This window comes from Lactuca sativa, chromosome 5 (assembly GCF_002870075.4).
Source record: "Lactuca sativa cultivar Salinas chromosome 5, Lsat_Salinas_v11, whole genome shotgun sequence".
In the NCBI taxonomy this organism is placed as follows: domain Eukaryota; kingdom Viridiplantae; phylum Streptophyta; class Magnoliopsida; order Asterales; family Asteraceae; genus Lactuca; species Lactuca sativa.
The window spans coordinates 360,772,612-360,794,544 of NC_056627.2; the positions used below are offsets into that span (position 1 = coordinate 360,772,612).

Sequence of the window (21,933 nt, forward strand, 5' to 3'; positions counted from 1 at the left end):
GTCATTTTCCCTGTAATATTCTATTAGAACATTTCACGTATTTTTCAAAAAAAAAAAAAAAACGGGATTTTTTTAATTTTTAATTTTTTTTTTCAGTTAATTCAAGTTCCGAAAATAATATTTAAAAAAAGAATTTTTAGATTTTTCCATTTATTTTGCATTTTAAAATTATTTTTAGATTTGATCTCACGGTCTCACAAAATTAGAATGGTCTCAAATAAACCTGAACCTATATATATATATATATATATATATATATATATATATATATATATATATATATATATATATATATATATAATGCTATTTGAAAGGTAAAAAAGTATTATTTCTCCTCTGTCCAGGTCTTTGGTTTGATAAAAAAATAATAGTAATAAATAAATAAATAAATAAGAAAGAAGTATTCTTCAATACATCAAACTCATATTTTTTTTGAAACAACAAATCTTTCCTAGTAAACACATGTCATTATTTTCTTCAATTTGCCAAATATCAATTTGTGGTAATTTAGAGATATATATTTTCCATTTGTCACTTGTCATTTACTTCATTTTTTATTTTCCAGTATATCATTAATTTTAGTTTCCATAATTTAACAAAGTATTGTATCTTTTAATAAACATAATATAGTTTAATACATATCGATGGAAGACAAACGGGCAACAAGCAGCGCCGCTAGCCCTTTCTGGATGACAAAACTAATCCTTTTGAAAATATATATAGATCCAGGAGATATGACATTAGAGTGCATGACCCGTTGGACTCTGTTGATGAGCTTTACCGCCTCTGGTGCGAAAGAACCAAATGTGTCAAATACAAAAGATACAAACACATGTTGATTTTCTATACATGCATTCTTGTGCTTTGTCACTTTGCACACAACGACTTTCAAAACGGCATGCCCTGCTGTGAAACCCTTCACTCCTCAAACCGACGAAAGAAGAGACCCCGGTAAGATCCACACATGCGTGCTTCCCTACTACCCATCCAAATACCAAAATATCAAATTTCAATTTCAATTTCTAACAAATTAAGTTTAAACCTTCGTATTTAACATTTTATTATAATTAATCTGTTTAGTATACGGGTCTAACAACCAAACATATAATTTTAATTTATTTATATTTATTTACTTTTTCTAATAATTTTCATTTATTTCAAATTTCTGGTAAAAGAATTATTGACAAATAGTATCCAATGTTGCTTTCTCTTGATAAGATTGACATACGAAATTAATAAATTACTATAAATAGATATCGAACCTTAACAATGTTTCATTCGATCATTAAATTGTGGTAAAACTGAACAACAATGTTCGAAGCGTCACTTCTCTTTTACTTTCTTCTTCCCTTTCTTTTCATCTTCTTCAAACTACTTCTTACCAATTCCGATGAAAACTCACAACCTAAATCATACCCCTTCATCGGCAATTATCTCTCCATCTACGCCAATAGCCACCGTCTTACACAGTGGACCTCCGACGCTATCCACAACTCCCCCAGCTTCACCTTCGTGGTCCGCCGTCCTTTCGGTCAAAAACGTGTGCTCACCGGAAACCCCGCAAACGTTCAGCATATCCTCAAGACTAAATTCTCAACATACCAAAAAGGCGATATTTTCCGGTCAACTCTCTTCGATCTGCTCGGAGATGGAATCTTTAACGTCGATGGGGACGAATGGAAGTTCCAGAGGCAGCTTTCCAGCCATGAATTTAACACAAAGTCCCTTCGCCATTTCGTCGAACATGTGGTCGATGATGAACTCAACAAACGTTTAATCCCAATATTAACCACCGCTGCTGCTAATGACACTGTTCTTGATCTCCAAGACATTCTTCAAAGATTTGCACTTGATAATATTTGCAGAATCGCCTTTGGGTATGATCCTGCTTACTTAACCCCGTCGCTGCCAAAAGCTAAATTTGCAGTTGCTTTCGAAGACGCTGTTCGTATTAGCAGTGAGAGATTCCGTACGATTACGCCATTGTTTTGGAAGTTCAAAAGGTTTTTAAACATCGGATCGGAGAAACGACTTAAAGAAGCAGTTGCCGAGATTCGTCGGTTCACCACGAAAATATTGAACGAAAAGAAACAAGAACTCACGACCGAACCCGTTGATTTGTTATCACGATTTCTGAACTCGGGTCATTTGGATGAGAACCTTGTAACGGATATTGTAATCAGCTTCATACTCGCCGGAAGAGACACAACCTCGGCGGCTTTGACGTGGTTCTTCTGGTTACTTTACAAGAACCCGGCGATCGAAAATGAAGTTGTGAAAGAAGTCAAAGAGAAATCAGATTCCCCCATTTACGATGAAGTGAAGGATATGGTTTACACTCATGCTAGTCTCTGTGAAAGCATGAGGCTCTACCCGCCGGTTCCGGTGGACTCGAAGCTGGCGAACGCCGACGACGTTTTGCCGGACGGGACCGTCGTGAAGAAAGGTATGATGGTGAGTTATCATCCGTATGCAATGGGAAGAATGGAAAGTATTTGGGGGGGAAATTGGACAGAATTCCAACCGGAGAGATGGTTGGAGAAGGATGATACAGCGGAGAAGATGAAGTTTAGGGCGAGGGATCCGTATGTGTATCCAGTGTTTCAGGCGGGTCCGAGGATTTGTCTGGGGAAGGATATGGCGTTTTTGCAGATGAAGCGAGTGGTGGCAGGCGTTTTACGGCAGTTTATGGTGGTTCCTGCGGTGGATGATGGTGGTGAGCCAGTTTTTGTGGCGGCTTTGACCTCCAAAATGAAAGGTGGGTTTCCGGTCAAGATTAAGGAACGAAAGGATGATTAAAAAAGTAATTATGAACGGGTTTGATGAGCAATCTACATATATGTAACTGTAAGTTCATTATTTTTATCAATTTCGTAATAAGCTAGAATTTATTAAAATACGTAGATATAGTATTATTTTGAATAAGAAAATGGATTTCTAAATAATAAAGTTTTGAAAACAAACTCTGTCATGTCTATTTAAATCGTAAAAGTTACGTAGATACATATTCTTATAAAAATGTATATATTAGTTATAGAACGGTAACACCTATCAAGTATCCATAATATTATGACCAACGCTATTGATAAACATGTACACCGTTCTTCTCAAAAGTCAATCTCAAAGTCCTATTAACTATAATAGAATTTTTTTATTTTTTGATCAGCAATAGCATTGCATTTTGTGACATGAATTGTAAAATTTCCTCTATATACCAGTAAAATCCATTTGATAGTTAACCAAACTCTCTAGCAGCAAAATTGTCTAAAGCATAGCAAAGAAGACACACGACCTCACAAGTCACAAATAATGTAAACTAGTGAAGAGACTCGTGCGTTGCACGGATCGGGTTTTTTCTTTACATGTTTGGTGGGTCACGAAAGTAGGACACTATAATTGGTTAACTCTAAAAGTATGATGCTTAAAAATGAAATAAAGTAGAAGTAGATTTTGCAATCATTAATAGTTTATGTTAGGTGTGAACAAATGCAAATACAATGGTATCATGGACAATACATTGATAGCTTATGTAAAAAATGGAAGCACGTTGCTATTATGGGTTATGAATTGCATCAGATCGTCTTTAGGCATGAGATCTCTTGCCATGCTATGTCATCGACTTCTATCGAGTCTTTCACTTCATTCTTCCGTTATGTCTGCATGGAAATTAATCAATTGTGAGTGAGAAATGCATAAATGCCCTTAAACTTCCTTTTGCGCCAGACATATAATAAATGAAATATGTTAGCATTAAAATCCCAACAAACAACTAAATTGAAATATAATGAAAAAAGAAGAAGCAATTACTCGATTCATATCCTCCACATTCTACGAAATAGTCGGATTTGACCGGTGAATCACAACAGGATGCGTTTGAGTAACACCACCACTACTACCGTCGTCGCCACCATTAGCTCCTTCTGCAATGTGTATGTACCATTCGCGATTTAGGGGTATGTTCCTTTTACACCCTATTTGTTAAATTCTTTTCATTTTGGTCCCTGTACGTTAGGCATACTTTATGAGTATGTTGAGCGTACTGGCTCGAAGATTGGATGCAAAGGCACCCATGTACGTTAGGCATATGCAAAGCAGGGACAAACCCTAATATTTAGGGTTTGTGCCCTATTTAAGCAACTTATGTTGCCTTGTGTGCATATTATGTTCAACTCCACTCCTTAAAACCCTAAGATTGAAACCCTAATTGTCATTTGTGAGATTTGAGCTTGGAAGTGAGCTTGGTGTGGCTTGAGCATGTAGATCCAAATTTCTCTCATCATTTCCAGCTTCATTGAGGTATAAAGCTTTGAACTTGCTCCTTATTTGCTTAGATCTAGTCTTTATGAAGTTTTGGTCCCATTTTGGTCATATGTTGAGATCTAGTGGATTCCTTCCACCCCAGAAGTTAGGAGTTGCTTCTCTTGATGTTTATGAGGTCCTTAGTCTATTAAGTTAGCACCTTGATGGTTGTGGATCAACCATGCATGTGTTTAGGTCATTATGGTGAAAGTAGAGTGCTAAAAGTGAGGTTTGGGTCCTTTTGAGCCATTCAAAGGCTCCAAGTTCATGATTTTATGGATTAACACGTTCTTTTGGACTTGGATCTGAAATTTCGATGTTGGAAGGCAAGTATTAAGCAGTTAAGGAAAAAGTGCTTAATTTGGATGGGTCATCAACCCTTTTGACTTTAAGCCATTTATGGGCTTTGGGCCTTCTTGTGTTTGTGCCCATAATGGGTTTTTGGAATCTTTTAGAGCTTTGGGTCATATTGGGATTTTTGGTACTATTGGATTGGGCCTCAGATTTTAGGCAAAGTTAGGAAAGGAAAAATGGTCTTTTACCATGAGTATTGGACAGTTGGACTAGGATCCTAGTTATGGATTGTAACCTACTTACTGATTGAATATTATTTGATGGTGTTAGTAAGGGTGACAATCGATGACACAACACGACAAAAATACACAAAACGAAACAAAATTGAGACGAAATTGAAATTCGAATTTGTGTTTGTCTCGTGTTCGTGTCAGGTGTAAAAAACACGACGTCGTGGCGTGTTGTGTTCGTGTTCAAAATTTGACACGAAATTGACACGATTTAACATTTTTTGTCGTGTTTTTCATGTTTGTCGTGCTTTTCGTGTTATGTATGAATAAATATTAATTAAATACATTAATTTTTATTTCATGTTATCTTTGTCGTGTCGTGTCGTGTTTTAATCGGTTCGTTTTCGTGTTAGTTAAAAAAACACGAGATCGAGTCGTGTCGTGTTTGTGTTACATAAAACCTTGTCGTGTCGTGTCGTGTCAGAAAAAAACATGACAAGATGTCCCAATTTGCCACCCCTAGGTGTTAGCGTGAGGATTTTTTCCGAGTCAGCAGTCTAAGTATTTATCTGAGCGGTTCAGCAGTTTTAGGTGATTTTCCTTACTGTGCTTTGTGGGTCGAAGGCACCAATGTTGGCTCACGGTTTATTATGATTAGGATGATAGTTGTCTGCGTGACTATTGCATGTATGATATTTATTTGATATGTATATCGGGTGGGGCACGATGTCAGACGGGGCCTGATGAATGTGATGAGGCGGGGCCCGTCTCATATTTCTAACAGATCTGTTCTGAGTGGGCCCGATGTCGAGTGGTAGGGGTGCAAACGATCTGAGCCGATCCCGAGCCTGGTCAGACTCTGCTCTGGCTCGTTTAACCTATATGAGGCTCGAGCTCGAGCTCGATTCGATTCGAGCTTTCTTGTACTGAGCTCGACTCGAGCCCGTAAAGAATTATACAAGCTCGTCTTGACAGGTTTTTTGTTCGACGTGCCTAATAAGCTTAAGCTCGACTTGAGCTCGTTAAGAAGCTCGCTTATTAATACCCTAAAATCCTAATTCACCAAATGTGTTTTTATTTTAATATATAAAAAATAATAATAAATTACATTATATAAAAGCTCGTTTAGGCTTGCGAGCCTAATCGAGCTTAGTGATATAGGCTTGAGCTCGAGCTCGTTTAATAAACGAGCTTAATATTACTCGAGCTCGACTCAAGCTCGTTTAAAATTGGTTTCGAGTCGAGCTTTTAACGAGCCGATCCCAAGTAGCTCACGAGTAGCTTGACTCGTTTGCACCCCTATCGGGCGGGGCCCATTATATGTTTGATATGTATGGTATGTGGTATCTTGGGGAACTCACTAAGTTTCGTGCTTACGGTTTTCAGTTTATGTTTCAGGTACTTCCAGATCTGATCACATCGTACACACCACATTGTTCCGCATTTTATTTGACTCTAATGTATTTGGGTGTTTTGGATATACTTTGATTCTATTATGGTTTTATGAACATGTTTTGAAAGATGGTTTTATTATTCTAAAATTTTAAATTTTTAGTCTTGATTTTGTGATGTTACAAGTTGGTATCAGAGCCTTGATTTGAGAGATTCAGGCACACTCTCGGGTGCATCTGAACTCAAATTGAGGGTTTGGTAGATTTTTTTTTCAAATGGAAATGTTTTACAAAAGAGTTTTATAATAAAAGAAAACGGTGTGGTGCATGCAATTGACCGAGCTCAAATAAGTTTTCCCAAAATACCCATACATGTTTTATGATATGCTTTGATTTTTGAATCTGTGAATCGCATGCTAGTTTAGGGCTAAAGATCTGCTAACGATTTGCATGATAGAATGCTAGGAGAGAAGCCTTTGTATGCCTACTATATGAGCTTGTAGACTTGCATGCTAGTACTGATCGGTCAGTGATAGGATGACCCATTTAGGTTATGCTTGTTCCGATTACTCAATGCTCGAATGCTGCTTGCTTTATGCTTTTAGGAGTTCCCATTAGCTTTAGCTAACTAGTAAGCGAATATACTAAGTTACATATTGTTGAGGCTAAATAATTTTAGAAGGTTAGGTTTTAACTATATTTGTTTGAGTCCAACTATTGTAGTGTGAGACCTTTCATTCGAAGAATTATCTGGTGTTGGTGATATGAAATTGTATTCGTGAGCTAGTTAGAGGATGTTAGGGTAAGTTCCTTCTACAACTGCTGACGGAGAGTAGTGTGGTAGTTGCCCTAGGAAAACCTAGGAAGATATTTAGTGTTGGGAGCCTTGTTTTGTTGAGGATTGTATGTATGGATAAGGAAGTGTCTTGAAGAATTCGAAGTGATCCTTAAGGAAAGTACATATATATGTGAAAGGTATTATGGGCCCGTACTACTGAAAGCAGTGGATCCGTACTCGAGTAAAGGAAATCTGCGATGATACCAAGAAGCTTGTAGAGTATATGATCTCTCAATGTTTATGTGTGTTCTGATGGTTTGAATGGTCTATTCTTTTAGTATGGTGGTCACTCGAGGAACATATGGTAGTGGTTCTAGTGCTGGTGAGGATTCAAATTCGGGTTCTGGAGTCGGACAATTTGATGAGCAGATGTGGGAGTTCATATCGTCAGAGATTACCCATAACATACTCGAGAAGACTCCTGTGATCTTTGGTACGATCAATGAGGGTATCATGGAGGCTTTAGAGGAATGCTTGGGCTCATTCCGTTTTGAGATAGTAGCGATGACGATAGCCCACACTTTTACTTTCTGTGAGTTCCAGACATGTAGGGCCCCGAAGTTCTTCAGGAAGGACCTGATCGCGAGTAGATGTTGGTTAGTGGATGTCGTTAATGCCTTTCGCACTAGTTGTTGTCCCGATGGGACAAAGGTCAGACTTTCTTCCTGTCTTCTGAAATACAGATCTTGATACTGGTGGGAGGAGGTAGGACATGCCGTGGGAGGCAAGGCGATTGAGTCCATGACTTAGGAGGATTTTGTGACGAGATTTCGGTCTTATTTCGCACTTGTAATTAAGGTCCAACAGCTGGCGAGGGAGTTCCAGGACCTTCGCCAGACTACTGAGATGGTTCCTGAGATCACTGCTATGTTCCATGAGAGGGCGTTGCTGGTTCCGCAGTATGTGGCGGATGAGGAAATAAAGAAGGCGAGGTACCATGAGATGTTGAGGAGTGATATCCGACAATTTGTGAGCTGATGTAGTTGCAGGACAATTGATTAGCCAGAGAGAGAGAGAGAGTGTGTGTGTGTGTGAGAGAGAGAGAGAGAGATGGAAAAGGAAGATGAAATCGAATCAAGTTCAGGGTTTAGAGGGTTCGGGCAATAGGCCCAAGGTTTTTGACTCGAGATCGAGAGGCTAGAAGGTTCGGGCCAATGTGGCAAGTGCAGCAAGGTGCACGATGGGGCGTGCAGGGTGGGTGGTTTCGGCCACTTTAAGTGTGGCAGGACAGGTCATATTAGCAAAGATTATACTGCTACAACCACCACCACCCAGACATCTTACCTGATTTTCTTCCATTACAATCAGAGGGCCATAAGATGGCTAATTGCCCGAGTTTGGCAGCAATAGGACCAGTGGTAGCACCCGCTCAAATGACACTACGGAATACTGATGGCCGCCAGGGCAAGGCGGATGCGCCTGTTGTGGGGAGCATGGCTTTTCAGATAATAACCGAGGAGGCTCGCGCAACACCTGATATAGTGATGTATATGTATCTTATCTTTATCTCTTTATTTATGTTGATTTTCTACTTATATTTGTGTATTTTGTTTTAGAATCGTTCCTCTTAAACGATATCTCTACCTTGTTATTTTTTTATTTGGGGGATATCCGATCTTTTGTATCTCTTACGCTCAGCAAGAGGTTTATTGGTGCTCCGGGGGAGCTAGATTGACTATTAGAGGTTGAGATTGCAGATGATCGATATGTCCGATTATCGAGGGTTCATCGAGGTTGTGTTCTAGAGATGTTCAACGAGCAATATCTGATTGCTTTGGTCCCTATTCCTTTGTGCGGGAACAATGTTATTGTAGGGATGGAATGGTTGAGCCCCAATAGGGCAGTGATTGACTGTGAGCATCAGATGGTAATCATTCGGACCCCAAGTGGGGGAGAATTAGTGGTTTTGGGAGAGGGTGCTCAGCATGGGCCGATTCTATGTTCAGCAGCTAGGGCCAGACACTATCTTCAGCATGGTTGTTTCGGATATGTTGCCTATGTTATGGGTACACGTGAAAAGGGTAAGGTGTCACACCCTCGACCGAGGCGGAAATGCCGATCTTGTGCGACGTCATCATGGTTCACAGTTATTGTTTACATTGAACAATACAAAATTATAACACAAATGTTATTTTTATATTACATATCGAACTAAGTTTTTAGATTACAAGAAACCAAAAATTACGTGTAGTGCTTAATTAGATAAGTACAATAGAGATAAATAGTGTTTCGACAATCTGATGAATGTTTCCCAAAAGATTGAAACGACTGACTCTTATTTTCCTGAGATGTGATTTAAAAATGTCAACATAAAGTTGGTAAGTTCACAAGTTTGTATATCTGTATTAACGTACTTTTCATTCCAAAAATATTACTCCCTCCGTCCCAATATTATTGTCCACAGACAAAAAACACACAGATTAAGAAAAACATTAATTACCACTAACTTTATATAATAAAATGACAGTTTTGTCCTTACTTTGCATTTAATGTTCCATTAAATGCTTAGTTTGTTAAGTAATAATGAGGGAATATTTTGGTAAAAATGTTATTTATTTTTGGAAGTGGACTATTATTTTGGGACAAACCAAAAAGGAAAGATGGACTATAATTTTGGGTCGGAGGGAGTAATAGATATTTTTATTGTATATAAGTTATATTTATATGTGTACTTTATTTCCAAACGTACTTGTTTTATAGTATATAGGTATTTTCAAATTTATATTTTTATTTGCTTTTAGGCGTGATTATCAATGTTACATGAGTTCCCATAATCGAGCTACTGACGAGTTGTTGCCCCTAACGAGACTTCATTGGACGTCGTAGTGTTTAGGCAGTTATCAGTCGTGCCTTGATCGTCGATGGTTGTAGCTAGCAACCGCAGGTGGGGGTGTCAGCCCGTATAGATCTATACATAACTCTCCTGCTCACTTAAGATTTAAAGATTATAGGTAGGGGACTTTGCTAAGTATTACATTTAGGTAATGTATGTGTCTCATGTAAACCGTTGAGTGAGTAGCACTAAAAGTTGTAGTATTTTAACCTTACATGTTTATGTTTACCAGTTTATGTTATATAATTATAAAAAGATTTTTATAATTATATCATTAAATAATTTTGTAAAACTTAAATAGGTAAAGTAACAACAATGTATAATAATTTGTTCATAGATTAACGACAATGCATAATATAATTTATATTATGTGGGCAGAGTAACGGCAATACATAATATGATTCTATATTATGTGGGTAGCGTAACAACAGTGGTTACTAAATTTATATAAACGACTATTTTAGCGATAAATTGTTATAACAATTATGTAACTAAATTATATAAGCGATATAGTTTAGCGCAAACTTTGACTTTGGAGGGGAAGTTATAAAGGACTGATTTTCAGTCACTAATAGACTTGTGTCAGTCTTGATTATGTAAGGAACTTATTAGGGACTAAAGTTCAGTCATTGATACAATTGCACCAATATATCCTACAGACAAGAAACATTTTAAAGACTGAATTTTAGTCTCTAATAGACATGCACTATTTGACATTCGAATGAACACATATAATTGGATAGATATTTGTATTTAAGAATGATTATTTAGTCATAGATGCCATATATCAGAGACTGATGAATCAGTCACGAATACTAATTCGAAGGAAACTTATTAGGGACTGAAATTCAGTCTTGGATAAACTAAACACATTTGGCTCCGAAGAGAAATCATTAGGGACTGAATTTTAGTCTTTGAGACACCCATGCCCTCCACTCCACATCATCCCATCTATTCCATTCACTTCCAGTAACCACCACTCGTCAACACATATAACCACCATCTTTAAGCTCCAACTATGGAGCATTACTTTGTGTTTTAGTTTGTGCTACTCATGTGATCATTTTCAAGAAGGGTGTGATGGGAAGATGAGCGGTTTGGTCATTTTCTTATTTATTAACAATATATAAATAATAAATAATCAATGAGGACATTTGATATATGGTATGAACCGAGACTTTAATAAAAACAAACAATGAGGACGATTCAAGGTAGAATAGAAAATGTTGGAAACTAAACGTGTAAATTAATACAAACCATATAGACTATTCATGTGATTTACTCTTAAAAAAGAAGGTTTTGAAAATCGTATTGTAGACCGAACCAGCCGTCTTACATGTTCGATGGTCCAACTTGTCCAACCGATTGGACCGGTCTCAAAAGCCGGGAAAACCTGATGATGTCATAATTACATTATTATTAATTTAAATTATATACAAAATTACATAAAAATATTTTTTTTTTAAATTTCTGCTTTTTACCGGTTCTTACAGGTTTAACCGGTTCTTACCATTTTTTAGTGGTTCACATGACGAGCAATTTTTTAGCTTCTAAGAACTGGGTTCGTGACCGTTCCCGATTGAACCGGCCGGTCCCGTCCGATTTTAAAAACATGGTAAAAAAACAAAAATTTATAGCAATTTGTATAAAACGGAAATACAAAACATTGAAATTCAATTAAAAAAATATAAAAACATTTAATTCTTTGGAAAAGTACAAGTCCAAAATTATTAAAAAATCTAACAAATAAAGTATGCATATTGCAAATAAGGAGGAACACTCCTGTGGTTTGGACTGGATACGGGATCAACACGATCTTTTCCGGAATTGCCGGGAGCATGGATATAGATTAATGGTACGGTTATTCAATCACATTCGGCCGCACAAAACCCTATCAATAATTGAAGGAAGACTAGCGATTGCAAGGAGTCAAGGGCTTTGTGAAGTATTCGTCAATTCAAGGTAACATTAACTGTTTGTAGCTTTAATTTAATCGACTTTGATTTGGAATATGGTTATGCTTTGAATAACATATTGAAAGTCAATTCCAAAAAGTGCGATATGAATTGTCAACAAATACATGTCATACAATATGAATTGATTTGATTTGGAATATGATTATGCCTTGAAGATGATACTCTTTTCTGCTAGAAATCTTTTCCCATTTAGATTTGATTAATTGTCAACAAATACAGGTCGTATAATATGAAGATTATTAAATAAATTACAGAAAGCATTAGCAACTACATGACTTCTTTTCAATAAAAAAGTATTCAACTGTAAAATCAATTCCAAACCCATTACATAATCAATAATAATAGTTAACTTTGTTTGATGAACACAGTATCTAGGACATGTTTCTTCCAGGGGTATTTTGGGTAAAACCATCATATTTTTAATTTTTGTGTTAGATTTGGATTTGTTTTGGTTTAGACGGTGAAGAAGAGTTTGTGGAAATTGTTGATGTTGAAGCTTTTGAAGACAATTTAGATGATTTTATTGATTATGATACTATCCCCAAAGAAATTAGTGAGGAACCTGAAGATTTAGAGGGTTTAGATGATAGCAATGAAACAAATGTAGCCCCATTTGATGATTCAGACGATGAATATGAATAATTGTAATCTTTTTCTACTTTTTTGGTGTGTTTTGTAATTAGTTACATTTTGAAAACTTATTTACTATTATTATGGATAATTGTACTGTAGTTCTACTTCATTGGTGTGTTTTTAATCTGTTAATATTTAAAACTTTTAGACGATGAATATAAATAACTGTACTCCTGACTAACTTGTCTATAAATCACATCCTTTACAGATAAAATGTGGATATTTCTGGTGATGATGACAATTGTTAATCTCGGAGGTACTAAGCGTGTAAGAAAAGAACCTTGACAAATTTTAGTCACGTCATCAGGTGAAGGAAGTGAAGGTGAACTCGATCCAAAATTGTGTATGCTTCGTCGACGTAAACGTGCTATGTCATCCATTGATGCAACAGGTAAACCTTATATGTTTTTACTGTTTACTAAAAGTTAAGTTAAAGAAAAATTTAAATGTAATGGATTTCAGATTTCTATTTTTGACCTGATTTGTGTTTTTAACTTCAAATCTGAAATTTTGGACAATGTACTTTTTACAACCTTATCAACAACTTAAACAACGTGTGGGTGTTATTCGGTTGGGTAATTATATTTTCTTTTTATTCGGGTTCGGGAAATGTACTTTCTAATTTCTGCAGGAAGAAGTGGTTCGAGAAAAAAATCCTCAATCAAAATCAAATTTGCTTGTTGGTGAAGGAGCTGTCTCTAACACAACTGAGCCAGTAGTTTGCCAAAATACGGATTTTTTTCCCAAATCGGGCACTACATGTAAAGATCATCAAACCATGGATATACACCCATGCTTAACACAATTTAGTGAAGATGGATTACAATATCATTTTCTTTTTTATTTTATAAAAGCCACTGCTATGTCTTCTTTTGCATCCTTTTTTTAGTTTTTAAAGATCATCAGACCATGCATATAAACCCATGCTTTCTTATACAAAATAACAACAATTCAACTGTGATTGCCAGAGAAGAAAACTAGAAAGAAAACCAAATCCTTGTTTGTTTTATTAATTATCTCCTTCAGTTTAGTCTATATCTCTTTGTCTCTATCTATCCTCACATCATAAACATAGAACTGTTACATCCTTTCATGGCATCTGTTGGAATAATCAAAATCTAGGACAGGTTTCACCCAGGGGTATTTTGGGAAAAACCATCGTATTTTTAGTTTTTTTGTTAGATTAGGATTTTTTTTTGGTTTAGTATGAAGTGGAAATGTATCTATGATGTTTTAATTAAGTTTTATTCATATTTTTCTCAACAAAGCTTGGAGTACAAGAAAATTTTCCCAGAAAATTTTTCCCCTGTTTTGTTCTTCACCTATTCCGCCTCTGTATCTTGTTTTTATGTCTCTGGCCAGCTGTGATTTCTGTGTTTCTTTCTTTCTTTCCACTTATGTTTATACATTTACACGCTTATGTGACTAAAAAAAAGGAGGGAGTGGTTCTAGAGAAAATACTCAACCGGATTCATTAGCCACAGAGGAAGTCGTTCCAAGTAATAGTAGACAATTTATTCTTTTATTTATAATATTACAGGTTATGCATTAGTTGATGTATACTTTCTGTTGTGTAGATCAACCACAGAGGCGGAGGCGAGGCCCTAATATTAATAAAAAGGCTTCATAGATTTTGGAAAAACAACCTGATGCTCGAATTACATTGACAAGAGATACCTATACAAAGAAATTCATTGGGGATTCAGCAATATCTTTTGCAACGGAGGTTGGAATTGTGATGCGGAGCTTTTGTGAAATGGAATTCCATACATGGGAGAAAGTAGCAAAAGAAAATAAAGAAGAAATGATTAACAGATTACGTGTAAGTTACATATCATTTTCCTAAATCTATTCATTTTTTTGGTAAAATTTAAAATTCATAAATGGAAGTAATTTATTATTAAAATTTAATTAATAACGTTCAATTTTAATTTATGTATTAAATGTAGGAAAATTTTGAATTACCGCACGAAGATAAAGTTCTGATGGAGTATGTAGATGAACAAATGCGGCGACAATGGAAACGCGCACGAAATATTTTCAAAGATTATTGGAAGAAAAATGGAGGAATGACGGATCCATAATTTGCAAGATCTAAAATGAAGCCAGATTGTCGTAGCGAAGAAGATTGGGGTTATTTGTGCGATTATTGGGAATCGGATAAAGCGAAGGTAATTATTAAATTCTATAAACCTTATAATTTCATCTTAGAATTCTTATTTTATTTCTTGTAGTATTATAAAATATGCGCTGTCAAATATACAATAGTATACACCTATAACAAAATTCTCTCAATCTTGCACATACACATTTAATTTATGTAATTAACTCTTATTTATATATTATTAACCACGTATAGTTCAAATTTTGTAGCAATATGCTGAACAAATGAAACATAATCGGGGAAAACTTGCTATTCCAAGTAGAGGAGGCTCAAGATCGATAGCAAATCACAAATTTTCCATGGTAAACTATCAAATTAATTCATATTTAAATTAATATATTCAAGAAATTTATTTTTTACCTTTACTTATATTAATTTTTATTGTTGCAGACAAATAAAGAGACTCAAATGCTCCCCAGTCCAATCGAGTTATATCAAAAGTTGCATTTTGATCCTATAAAGAAATGCATAAATGATGAGTCACGCATTCAATACGTAAGAATGATTTCTTGACTAATATTTATTTATAGTTATAATATATTGATATTGGTGTTATAAGTTATTATAATATGTTTTTTTGTTGTATTAGGAAAATATTCTCCAACTCAAGGAGGAAGAATGTGTCAAATTAGTTTCGGCAGGAACAAACATTACTTAAGAAATGGAATACGACATACAGAAAAAAGTCATTAAAACTATTTGTGTCAAACATAAAACATTATAATCTGGATGGGAGGCTTCAAGTGGACCTGTTATGAGGAAAAAAGATATACATCTCTTATCAACCGCAGAAACATCTCAATCAGCCTCAAAAGACGAAGAAGATATGAAAAAGTAAGATTGTTGCACTTGAGGAGGAGGTTCGAATAAATGACCAAAAAGTCAAACAAAGTGAGGAAAAATGTGAAAAAATGTTCCAGTTTATTATCTCGAAGTTCCCGGATTCTTAAAACATATTATGTCCACCCGATGAAGATGAAGCTCGTGCGTACGATGACATAACAGATCTATCAGAGCAAGCGTAGCAAGCGTAACATTCTTGACCGGTTATTAAAATTTGGAACTTCTTTCACGTATGGTTTAGTTATTGACTAGTTTATTAGACATTTTTGTTTGTTGTTTTAAATTTGGATATGATGTCTAAATTACAGTTTATTTATCTAGTACTAGGTCATTTGGTGTATTAACAAGTGCATTGTTTATATTAGTCACTATAAATGTTAGTTTAAGACTAAACTTTGGTTTGAAACAATAGCAGGTTAGGGACCGAATGACATTATATTTGAGACTAATATTCAGTCACTAGAAAATTAGGTTAGGGAGCAAATGGCATTGTATCTGAGATTGATATTCAGTCACTAAAAATCCAGGTTAGGACTAAATAAAATTCTATCTAAGACTAACATTCAGTTACTGAAAAATCTGGTTAGGGGCTGAATGAAAATGTATCTGAGATTGACATTCGGTAACTAAAAAATCGGGGTAGGGACTGAATGAAAGTGTATATGAGACTGATATGCAGTCAATAAAAATCAGGTTAGAGACAGAAGATGATAACATTTGAGACTGATATTCAGTCTTAAATAGATATTATCAGGGACTGATATGAACTGAGTAAGGATTTTAATGAAGCGTATCGAAGACTGAATGATGTAGTATGTAAGACTGATTTTTTGTCCCCAAAAGTTATTATCAGGGACTGGTCTTATATGAAATCATGGATTTAAAGATAACACATTTAAGATTGAATTTGGTATTATCAGGGATTGATTATCTGTCTTTGATACTATTACATACTAAGGACTGATTTTCAGTCCCAGATATTAAAAAAAAACACTATCTAGGACTAGGTTTCTGGGACTAGCTTAGGACTAGCGAAATCAGTCCCGGATTCTCATTAGAGACTGATTATTAACCATCTAAGACTGAATATGTCAGTCTCTGATACCCCTTTTTCTTGTAGTGACCATAAAACTCAGGTGGTATTCTAACTCTGCTAGAACGTCTAAGAGGTAATGATTCGTCAATTGGTTCATCAGGAATTTCTTCCTCAAGTTGAGCCATAGCATTTTTAGAGGTTCCTTCTTTGCTTGTCTCTTGAATTTCTTCAAGATCAGTTGTACTCCCACTGTCTTCTTTGCATATATTATCTCTCTCACGAAGGACTCCCCTTCGCGCTAAAAGAAACCACATTGTCATTAAGTATGTAGAACAAATATCCAAAGGAACTTTGTGGGTAGCTGATGAAAATACATCTCTCACTACGAGGTTTAAGTTTTTCGTGAGTCTTTCGTCTAACGAAAGCTTCACAACCCCAAAACTTGATATGTGCCAACAAGGGAATCTTCCATATCCACATCGCGTGAGGTGTTTTGGCAACCTTATTTGGTGGGACAAAACAAAGAATGTGGGTAGCAGTCTCTAAGGCATACCCCCATAATTAGATTGGAAGTGAAACTCGACTCATCATAGAACGAACCATGTCCAACAAGGTTCGATTACGTCTTTCAGCCACACCATTAAGTTGTGGTGTCCTAGGAGGTGTCAATTTTAACATCCGTGATTTCAAGCTTGGAGCCTTGGAAAGAAGAAGAGGAAGTTAGTGAAGGAGAGTTAGTGAAGCTTGAGCTTGAAGATTCGAATCATCATCATCATTTAACACTCATTTGAGCTCAGGGAGCTGTAGGGCCAACAGTCAGGGATCATTTGTTTTAGTCAGCTAATCGAGGGGAGTTTCCCCACTGGGTTTAGCGGTCAAAGGCACCAATTTCGGCCCATGTTTATGCTATGTTAGTATGCTAGTTGTCTTCGTGACTCTTGCATGTGTATGTTTTATATACTTTCCGGGCTAAGGTTTGATGTCGGGCGGGGCCTGAAGACTATTTGTATGCTATGTATCTATGTTGCATGTGTGTGTGATTTTATTTGATATATGTTATATGCAATCTGGGCGGGGCACGATTTACTACCAAGCTCAGCTCAATGACCGGGGCGGGGTCCACTATATGTTTATTGTATGTACGGTATGTGGTAGATTGGGGGAACTCGCTAAGCTTTGTGATTTCGGTTTTTAGTTTTGTTTCAGGTACTTTTGGGTCTAATGGGAAGAGCTCGAGTTAATTGCATTGCACACGCCATTGAAGTTCTTCATTTGACGTTCACTCAAATTTTGATAACACTTGATGTATTGGTTTTGTTGTGATGAATGTTTGGCTTTTGAAAATACTATTTTATCTATTATAAGAAAATGAAATTTTTGGGACCATATTTTTGTGATGTTTCAAGTTGGTATCAGAGCCTTGGTTTGAGGGATTCGGGTACACTCCTGAGTGTATCTGAACTCAAACTAAGGACTTGGTAGAAAATTTTCAAAAGAAAAACATTTTTTAAAAAGAATTTCTAAAAGAGAAAAGAAAAAGGTGTGGCGCTTGCAATTGACCGAGCTTAAGTAAGTTATCCCAAATTACCTATACATGTTATGATATATTTTGAATTGTGAATATGTGAATTGCATGCTAGATTAAGGCTAAGGATCTAGGAGATATGCCTTGCGTGCCTGCTTTCTGATATTATAAAATTGCATGCTAGTACTGATCAGTCCGTAATAGGATGGCCTGATTAGGTTATGCTTTGTTTTGATTACTTGATGCTCGAATGCTGCTTGCTTTGTGATTTTAGGAGTTTTAGCTAGCTTCAGCTAATTGGTAAGTGAATATGCTAAGTTACATATTATGGAAACTAAATAATTTTAGAGGGTTAGGTTTAGCTCTATTGCGCAGCTCTTGTTTGAGTCCCAACCGTTATAGTGTTAGACCTCTCATTCAAAGAATTATCTAGTTTTTGTAATATGTAATTGTATTAGTGAACTAGTTAGAGGAAGTTAGTGTGAGTTCCTTCTGCAGCTGATGGCGGAGAGTGATGTGGAGTTTTCCCTAGGAAAACCTAGGATGAGATCTAATGCTGAGAGCCTTATATGCGAGGGAAGTTAGATGTTTTCTTTTGAGTGAACTAGTTGAGTCAAAACAATTCTTGAGGAAAGTATGGATAAATGTGGAAGGTAGTATGTGCAAGCACTACTAGAAGTAGAGGATCTGTACTCGATTCAAGGAGGGATGTGATAAGATTAGGAAGCTTGTGGGTTATGGTTTCCCTGATGTGTGTATTAACGCGTATTCTGAAAGTTTTTATGGTTTATTTTTCAGTATGATGGTGTTGCGAGGCTGGCCAGTGGGCAGTTCCGTTGCTGGGGAGGGTTCGGGCTCAGGTTCTTGAGTCAGGTAGCTTGATGACCATACGAGGGAGTTCATATCGTCTATGATTACGCGAAGTATCCTTGATCAGACTCCTATCATCTTTGGCACGGTCAAGGAGGGTATTCTGGAGATTCTTGATGAGAGATTGAGCGCCTTTCACGCTGAGATTGTAGCTTTGATCGGGACGCGCTCTCTAAACTTCTGGGAGTTTTAGGCATGTGGAGCGCCAGACTATCATGGGTCGAGGGACCCCATTACGACTAACAAGTGATTGGTAGATGTTGCCAATGCCTTCTGTACCAGCCGTTGTTCCGAGGGGGACAACGTCAGACTAGCTTCCTGCCTCCTGGAGGACATGGCACGTGATTGGTGGAAGGAGGTAGGGCATGATATAAGAGATGATGTTGCTATTGATTCGATGACCTGGAGTGATTTCTCGATCAGGTTCTGAGCCGAGTTTGCACCAATGATTGAGGTGCAGCAGCTGGCGCAAGAGTTCTAAGATCTCCGTCAGACTACTGAGACGGTGGCTGAGATCACCGCTATGTTCAGGGAGAGGGCGCTTCTGGTTCCGTAGTATGTGGCGGACGATGAGATGAAGAAGACCCGATACCACAAGATGCTGAGGAGTGACATTCGACAGTTTATGAGCCGATCCAACTTCAAGACGTTGGAAGACATAATAACGAGGGCTAGGGAGAGGGAGATTGACTTGGAGATGGAGAAAAAGAGGAAGTCAGATTCTGTGTTGAGTGTGGAGGGCTCGGGCAAGAGGCCCAAGGTATCTAATTCAAGGCCAAAAGACCAGCATGGTCGTAGCCCTGTGGCAGGTGCGAAAAGGTGCACGATGGGACATGTAGAGCAAGTGGTTATGGCTGCTTCAAGTGTGGTCGGACTGGTCATATCAATAGGGATTGTACTGCTGCCATCCCCACTACTCTGGTATCTGATCTGATTTGCTTTCAGTGAAATCAAAGGGGCCACAAGATGTCTCATTGTCCGAATTTGGCTGCGACATGACCGATGTCAGCACCTGCCCTTGCGACTTTGAGGATTACTGACAGCTGTTAGGGTCGGGCAAATGCGCCAACAGCGAAGAGCAGGGCTTTCCAGCTGACGACGAAGGAGGCGCGTGCCGCTCCCAATGTTGTGACGGGTATGTATCTTCTCCTTATCTCTTTATTTATATTAAATTGTGGCTTATGTTTATGTGTTTTATTTTAGGATCGTTCCTCATGAACGGTATCTTTGCATTGGTATTATTTGATTCGGGGGCTACCCGATCTTTTGTATCTCTTGCGCTTAGCAAAAGACTTGTTGGAGCTCTAGGAGAGTTGGATTGTCCTCTTGATGTGGAGATTGTTGATGATAGAACAGTCAGGGTTATGAGAGTTCATCGGGATTGTACCCTCTAGTTGTTCGGTGAGCAGTATCCGGTTGATCTAGTTCCCATTCCTCTGTGTGGGAATAAGGTCATTGTGGACATGGATTGGTTGAGCCCTAATGGGGGAGTGATCAACTACGAGCGACAGTTTTTTGGGTTCAAACCCCAAGTGGGTGAGAGCCGGTGATTCAAGGAGAGAGACCGCAGTATAGGCCGATTATGTGTTCTGTAGAGAGAGCTAGACGTTATCTTTATCAGGGATGCTCAGGTTTTGTCGCCTATGTCATGGATGCCTGTGATAAGGGTAAGGCGACCATTCATGATGTGCCGATTATGATGGATTAATCGGATGTATTCATGGAGGATTTGTCTGGGGTACCTACGAAGAGGCAAGTGGAGTTCAGGATTGATTTGATTCTGGGTGCGGCTCCGATAGCCAAAACACCATATCAGTTAGCTCCTCGCGAGATGCAGGAATTGTCTACACAGCTACAGGAGTAGTTAGACAAGGGATTTATTAGACTGAATAGTTCACCATGGGGTGCCCCAATTTTGTTTGTGAGGAAGAAGGACGGGTCTCATCGTATATGTATTGACTATCGAGAGTTGAATAAGGTAACGGTGAAGAACTGTTATCCCCTTCCGCGGATTGACGATCTTTTCGACCAACTTCAGGGTGTATCTTGCTTCTCCAAGATTGATCTGCGTTCGGGTTATCATTAGATGCAAGTCAAGGACAAGAATGTGCAGAAGACAGTTTTTCGGACTCGATATGACCATTAGGGATATTCGCCCTGATTATTGGTGGCCCTGCATGTAGCGATATATTGCATGGTTTGTGGAGCGGTGCTTGAATTGCAGGAAAGTCAAGGTCGAACATTAGCGACCTCACGACAAGATGCATTCGTTGGAGATTCCCATATGGAAATGGGAAGACATCACCATGGATTTTATTATAAATCTTTCCAGGAGTGCGCGCAAAGTGGATTCTATTTGGATCATCGTGGATCGATTGACCAAGAGCGCACATTTCATCCTGATCCATGAGAGTATTTCTACAGAGAAGTTAGTTGAGATTTATGTTCGAGAGGTGGTGGCACGTCATGGGGTGCCGGTGTCTGTGGTTTCAGACCGAGATGTTCGGTTTACTTTCAGATTTTGGAAGCGGTTTCATGACGAGATGGGCACTCGTCTCCATTTCAGTACGATATTTCATCCACAGACCAATGGTCAGAGTGAGAGGACAATTCAGACTCTTGAGGACATGTTGCGAGCGTGCGTGTTTGATTTCGGTGGGAGTTAGGATACGTATCTTTTGTTGGTGGATTTTTTGTATAACAACAGTTATCACACTAGCATCGATCAACCTCCTTTTGAGATGCTCTATGGGAGAAAGTGTCGGACCCCGATTTGTTGGGGTGAGGTCGGTCAGCGAGTCATGGGGAGTACCGAGGTGGTGCTCAAGACCACAGTGCTGATTCAACAGGTCCGGAGCAGACTCCAAACAACTCAGAGTCAGCGGAAGAGTTATGCTGAAAGGCGTCGGTCGGACTTGAAGTTTCAGGTGGGAGACATGGTTCTCCTGAAGGTGTCACATTGGAAAGGTGCCATCTGGTTCAGGAAGCGGGGCAAGTTGGG

General features: G+C 37.7%; 1 protein-coding gene across 3 annotated transcripts; it reads left to right on the forward strand.

Moving 5' to 3' along the window:
* The first annotated feature begins 1,276 nt into the window (after positions 1 to 1,276).
* On the forward strand, positions 1,277 to 15,841 carry LOC111902506 (cytochrome P450 94A1). Of its 3 annotated transcripts, XR_006191577.2 has the most exons (7): positions 1,277 to 2,847; positions 11,657 to 11,847; positions 12,703 to 14,316; positions 14,444 to 14,665; positions 14,868 to 14,960; positions 15,049 to 15,153; positions 15,248 to 15,841. XR_006191577.2 is itself a non-coding variant. In XM_023898308.3 (2 exons), the coding sequence occupies exon 1, from the start codon at positions 1,312 to 1,314 to the stop codon at positions 2,797 to 2,799; it is 1,488 nt and encodes a 495-aa protein (XP_023754076.1). In that variant the 5' UTR covers positions 1,277 to 1,311; the 3' UTR covers positions 2,800 to 2,847; positions 6,222 to 6,366. The 3 variants fall into 3 exon arrangements, 2 of the variants coding, with proteins under 2 accessions (XP_023754076.1, XP_042757886.1); XM_023898308.3 differs by lacking the exons at positions 11,657 to 11,847; positions 12,703 to 14,316; positions 14,444 to 14,665; ... (1 more) ...; positions 15,049 to 15,153; positions 15,248 to 15,841 and adding an exon at positions 6,222 to 6,366; XM_042901952.2 differs by lacking the exons at positions 11,657 to 11,847; positions 12,703 to 14,316; positions 14,444 to 14,665; ... (1 more) ...; positions 15,049 to 15,153; positions 15,248 to 15,841 and adding an exon at positions 3,867 to 3,882.
* Positions 15,842 to 21,933: the final 6,092 nt, after the last annotated feature.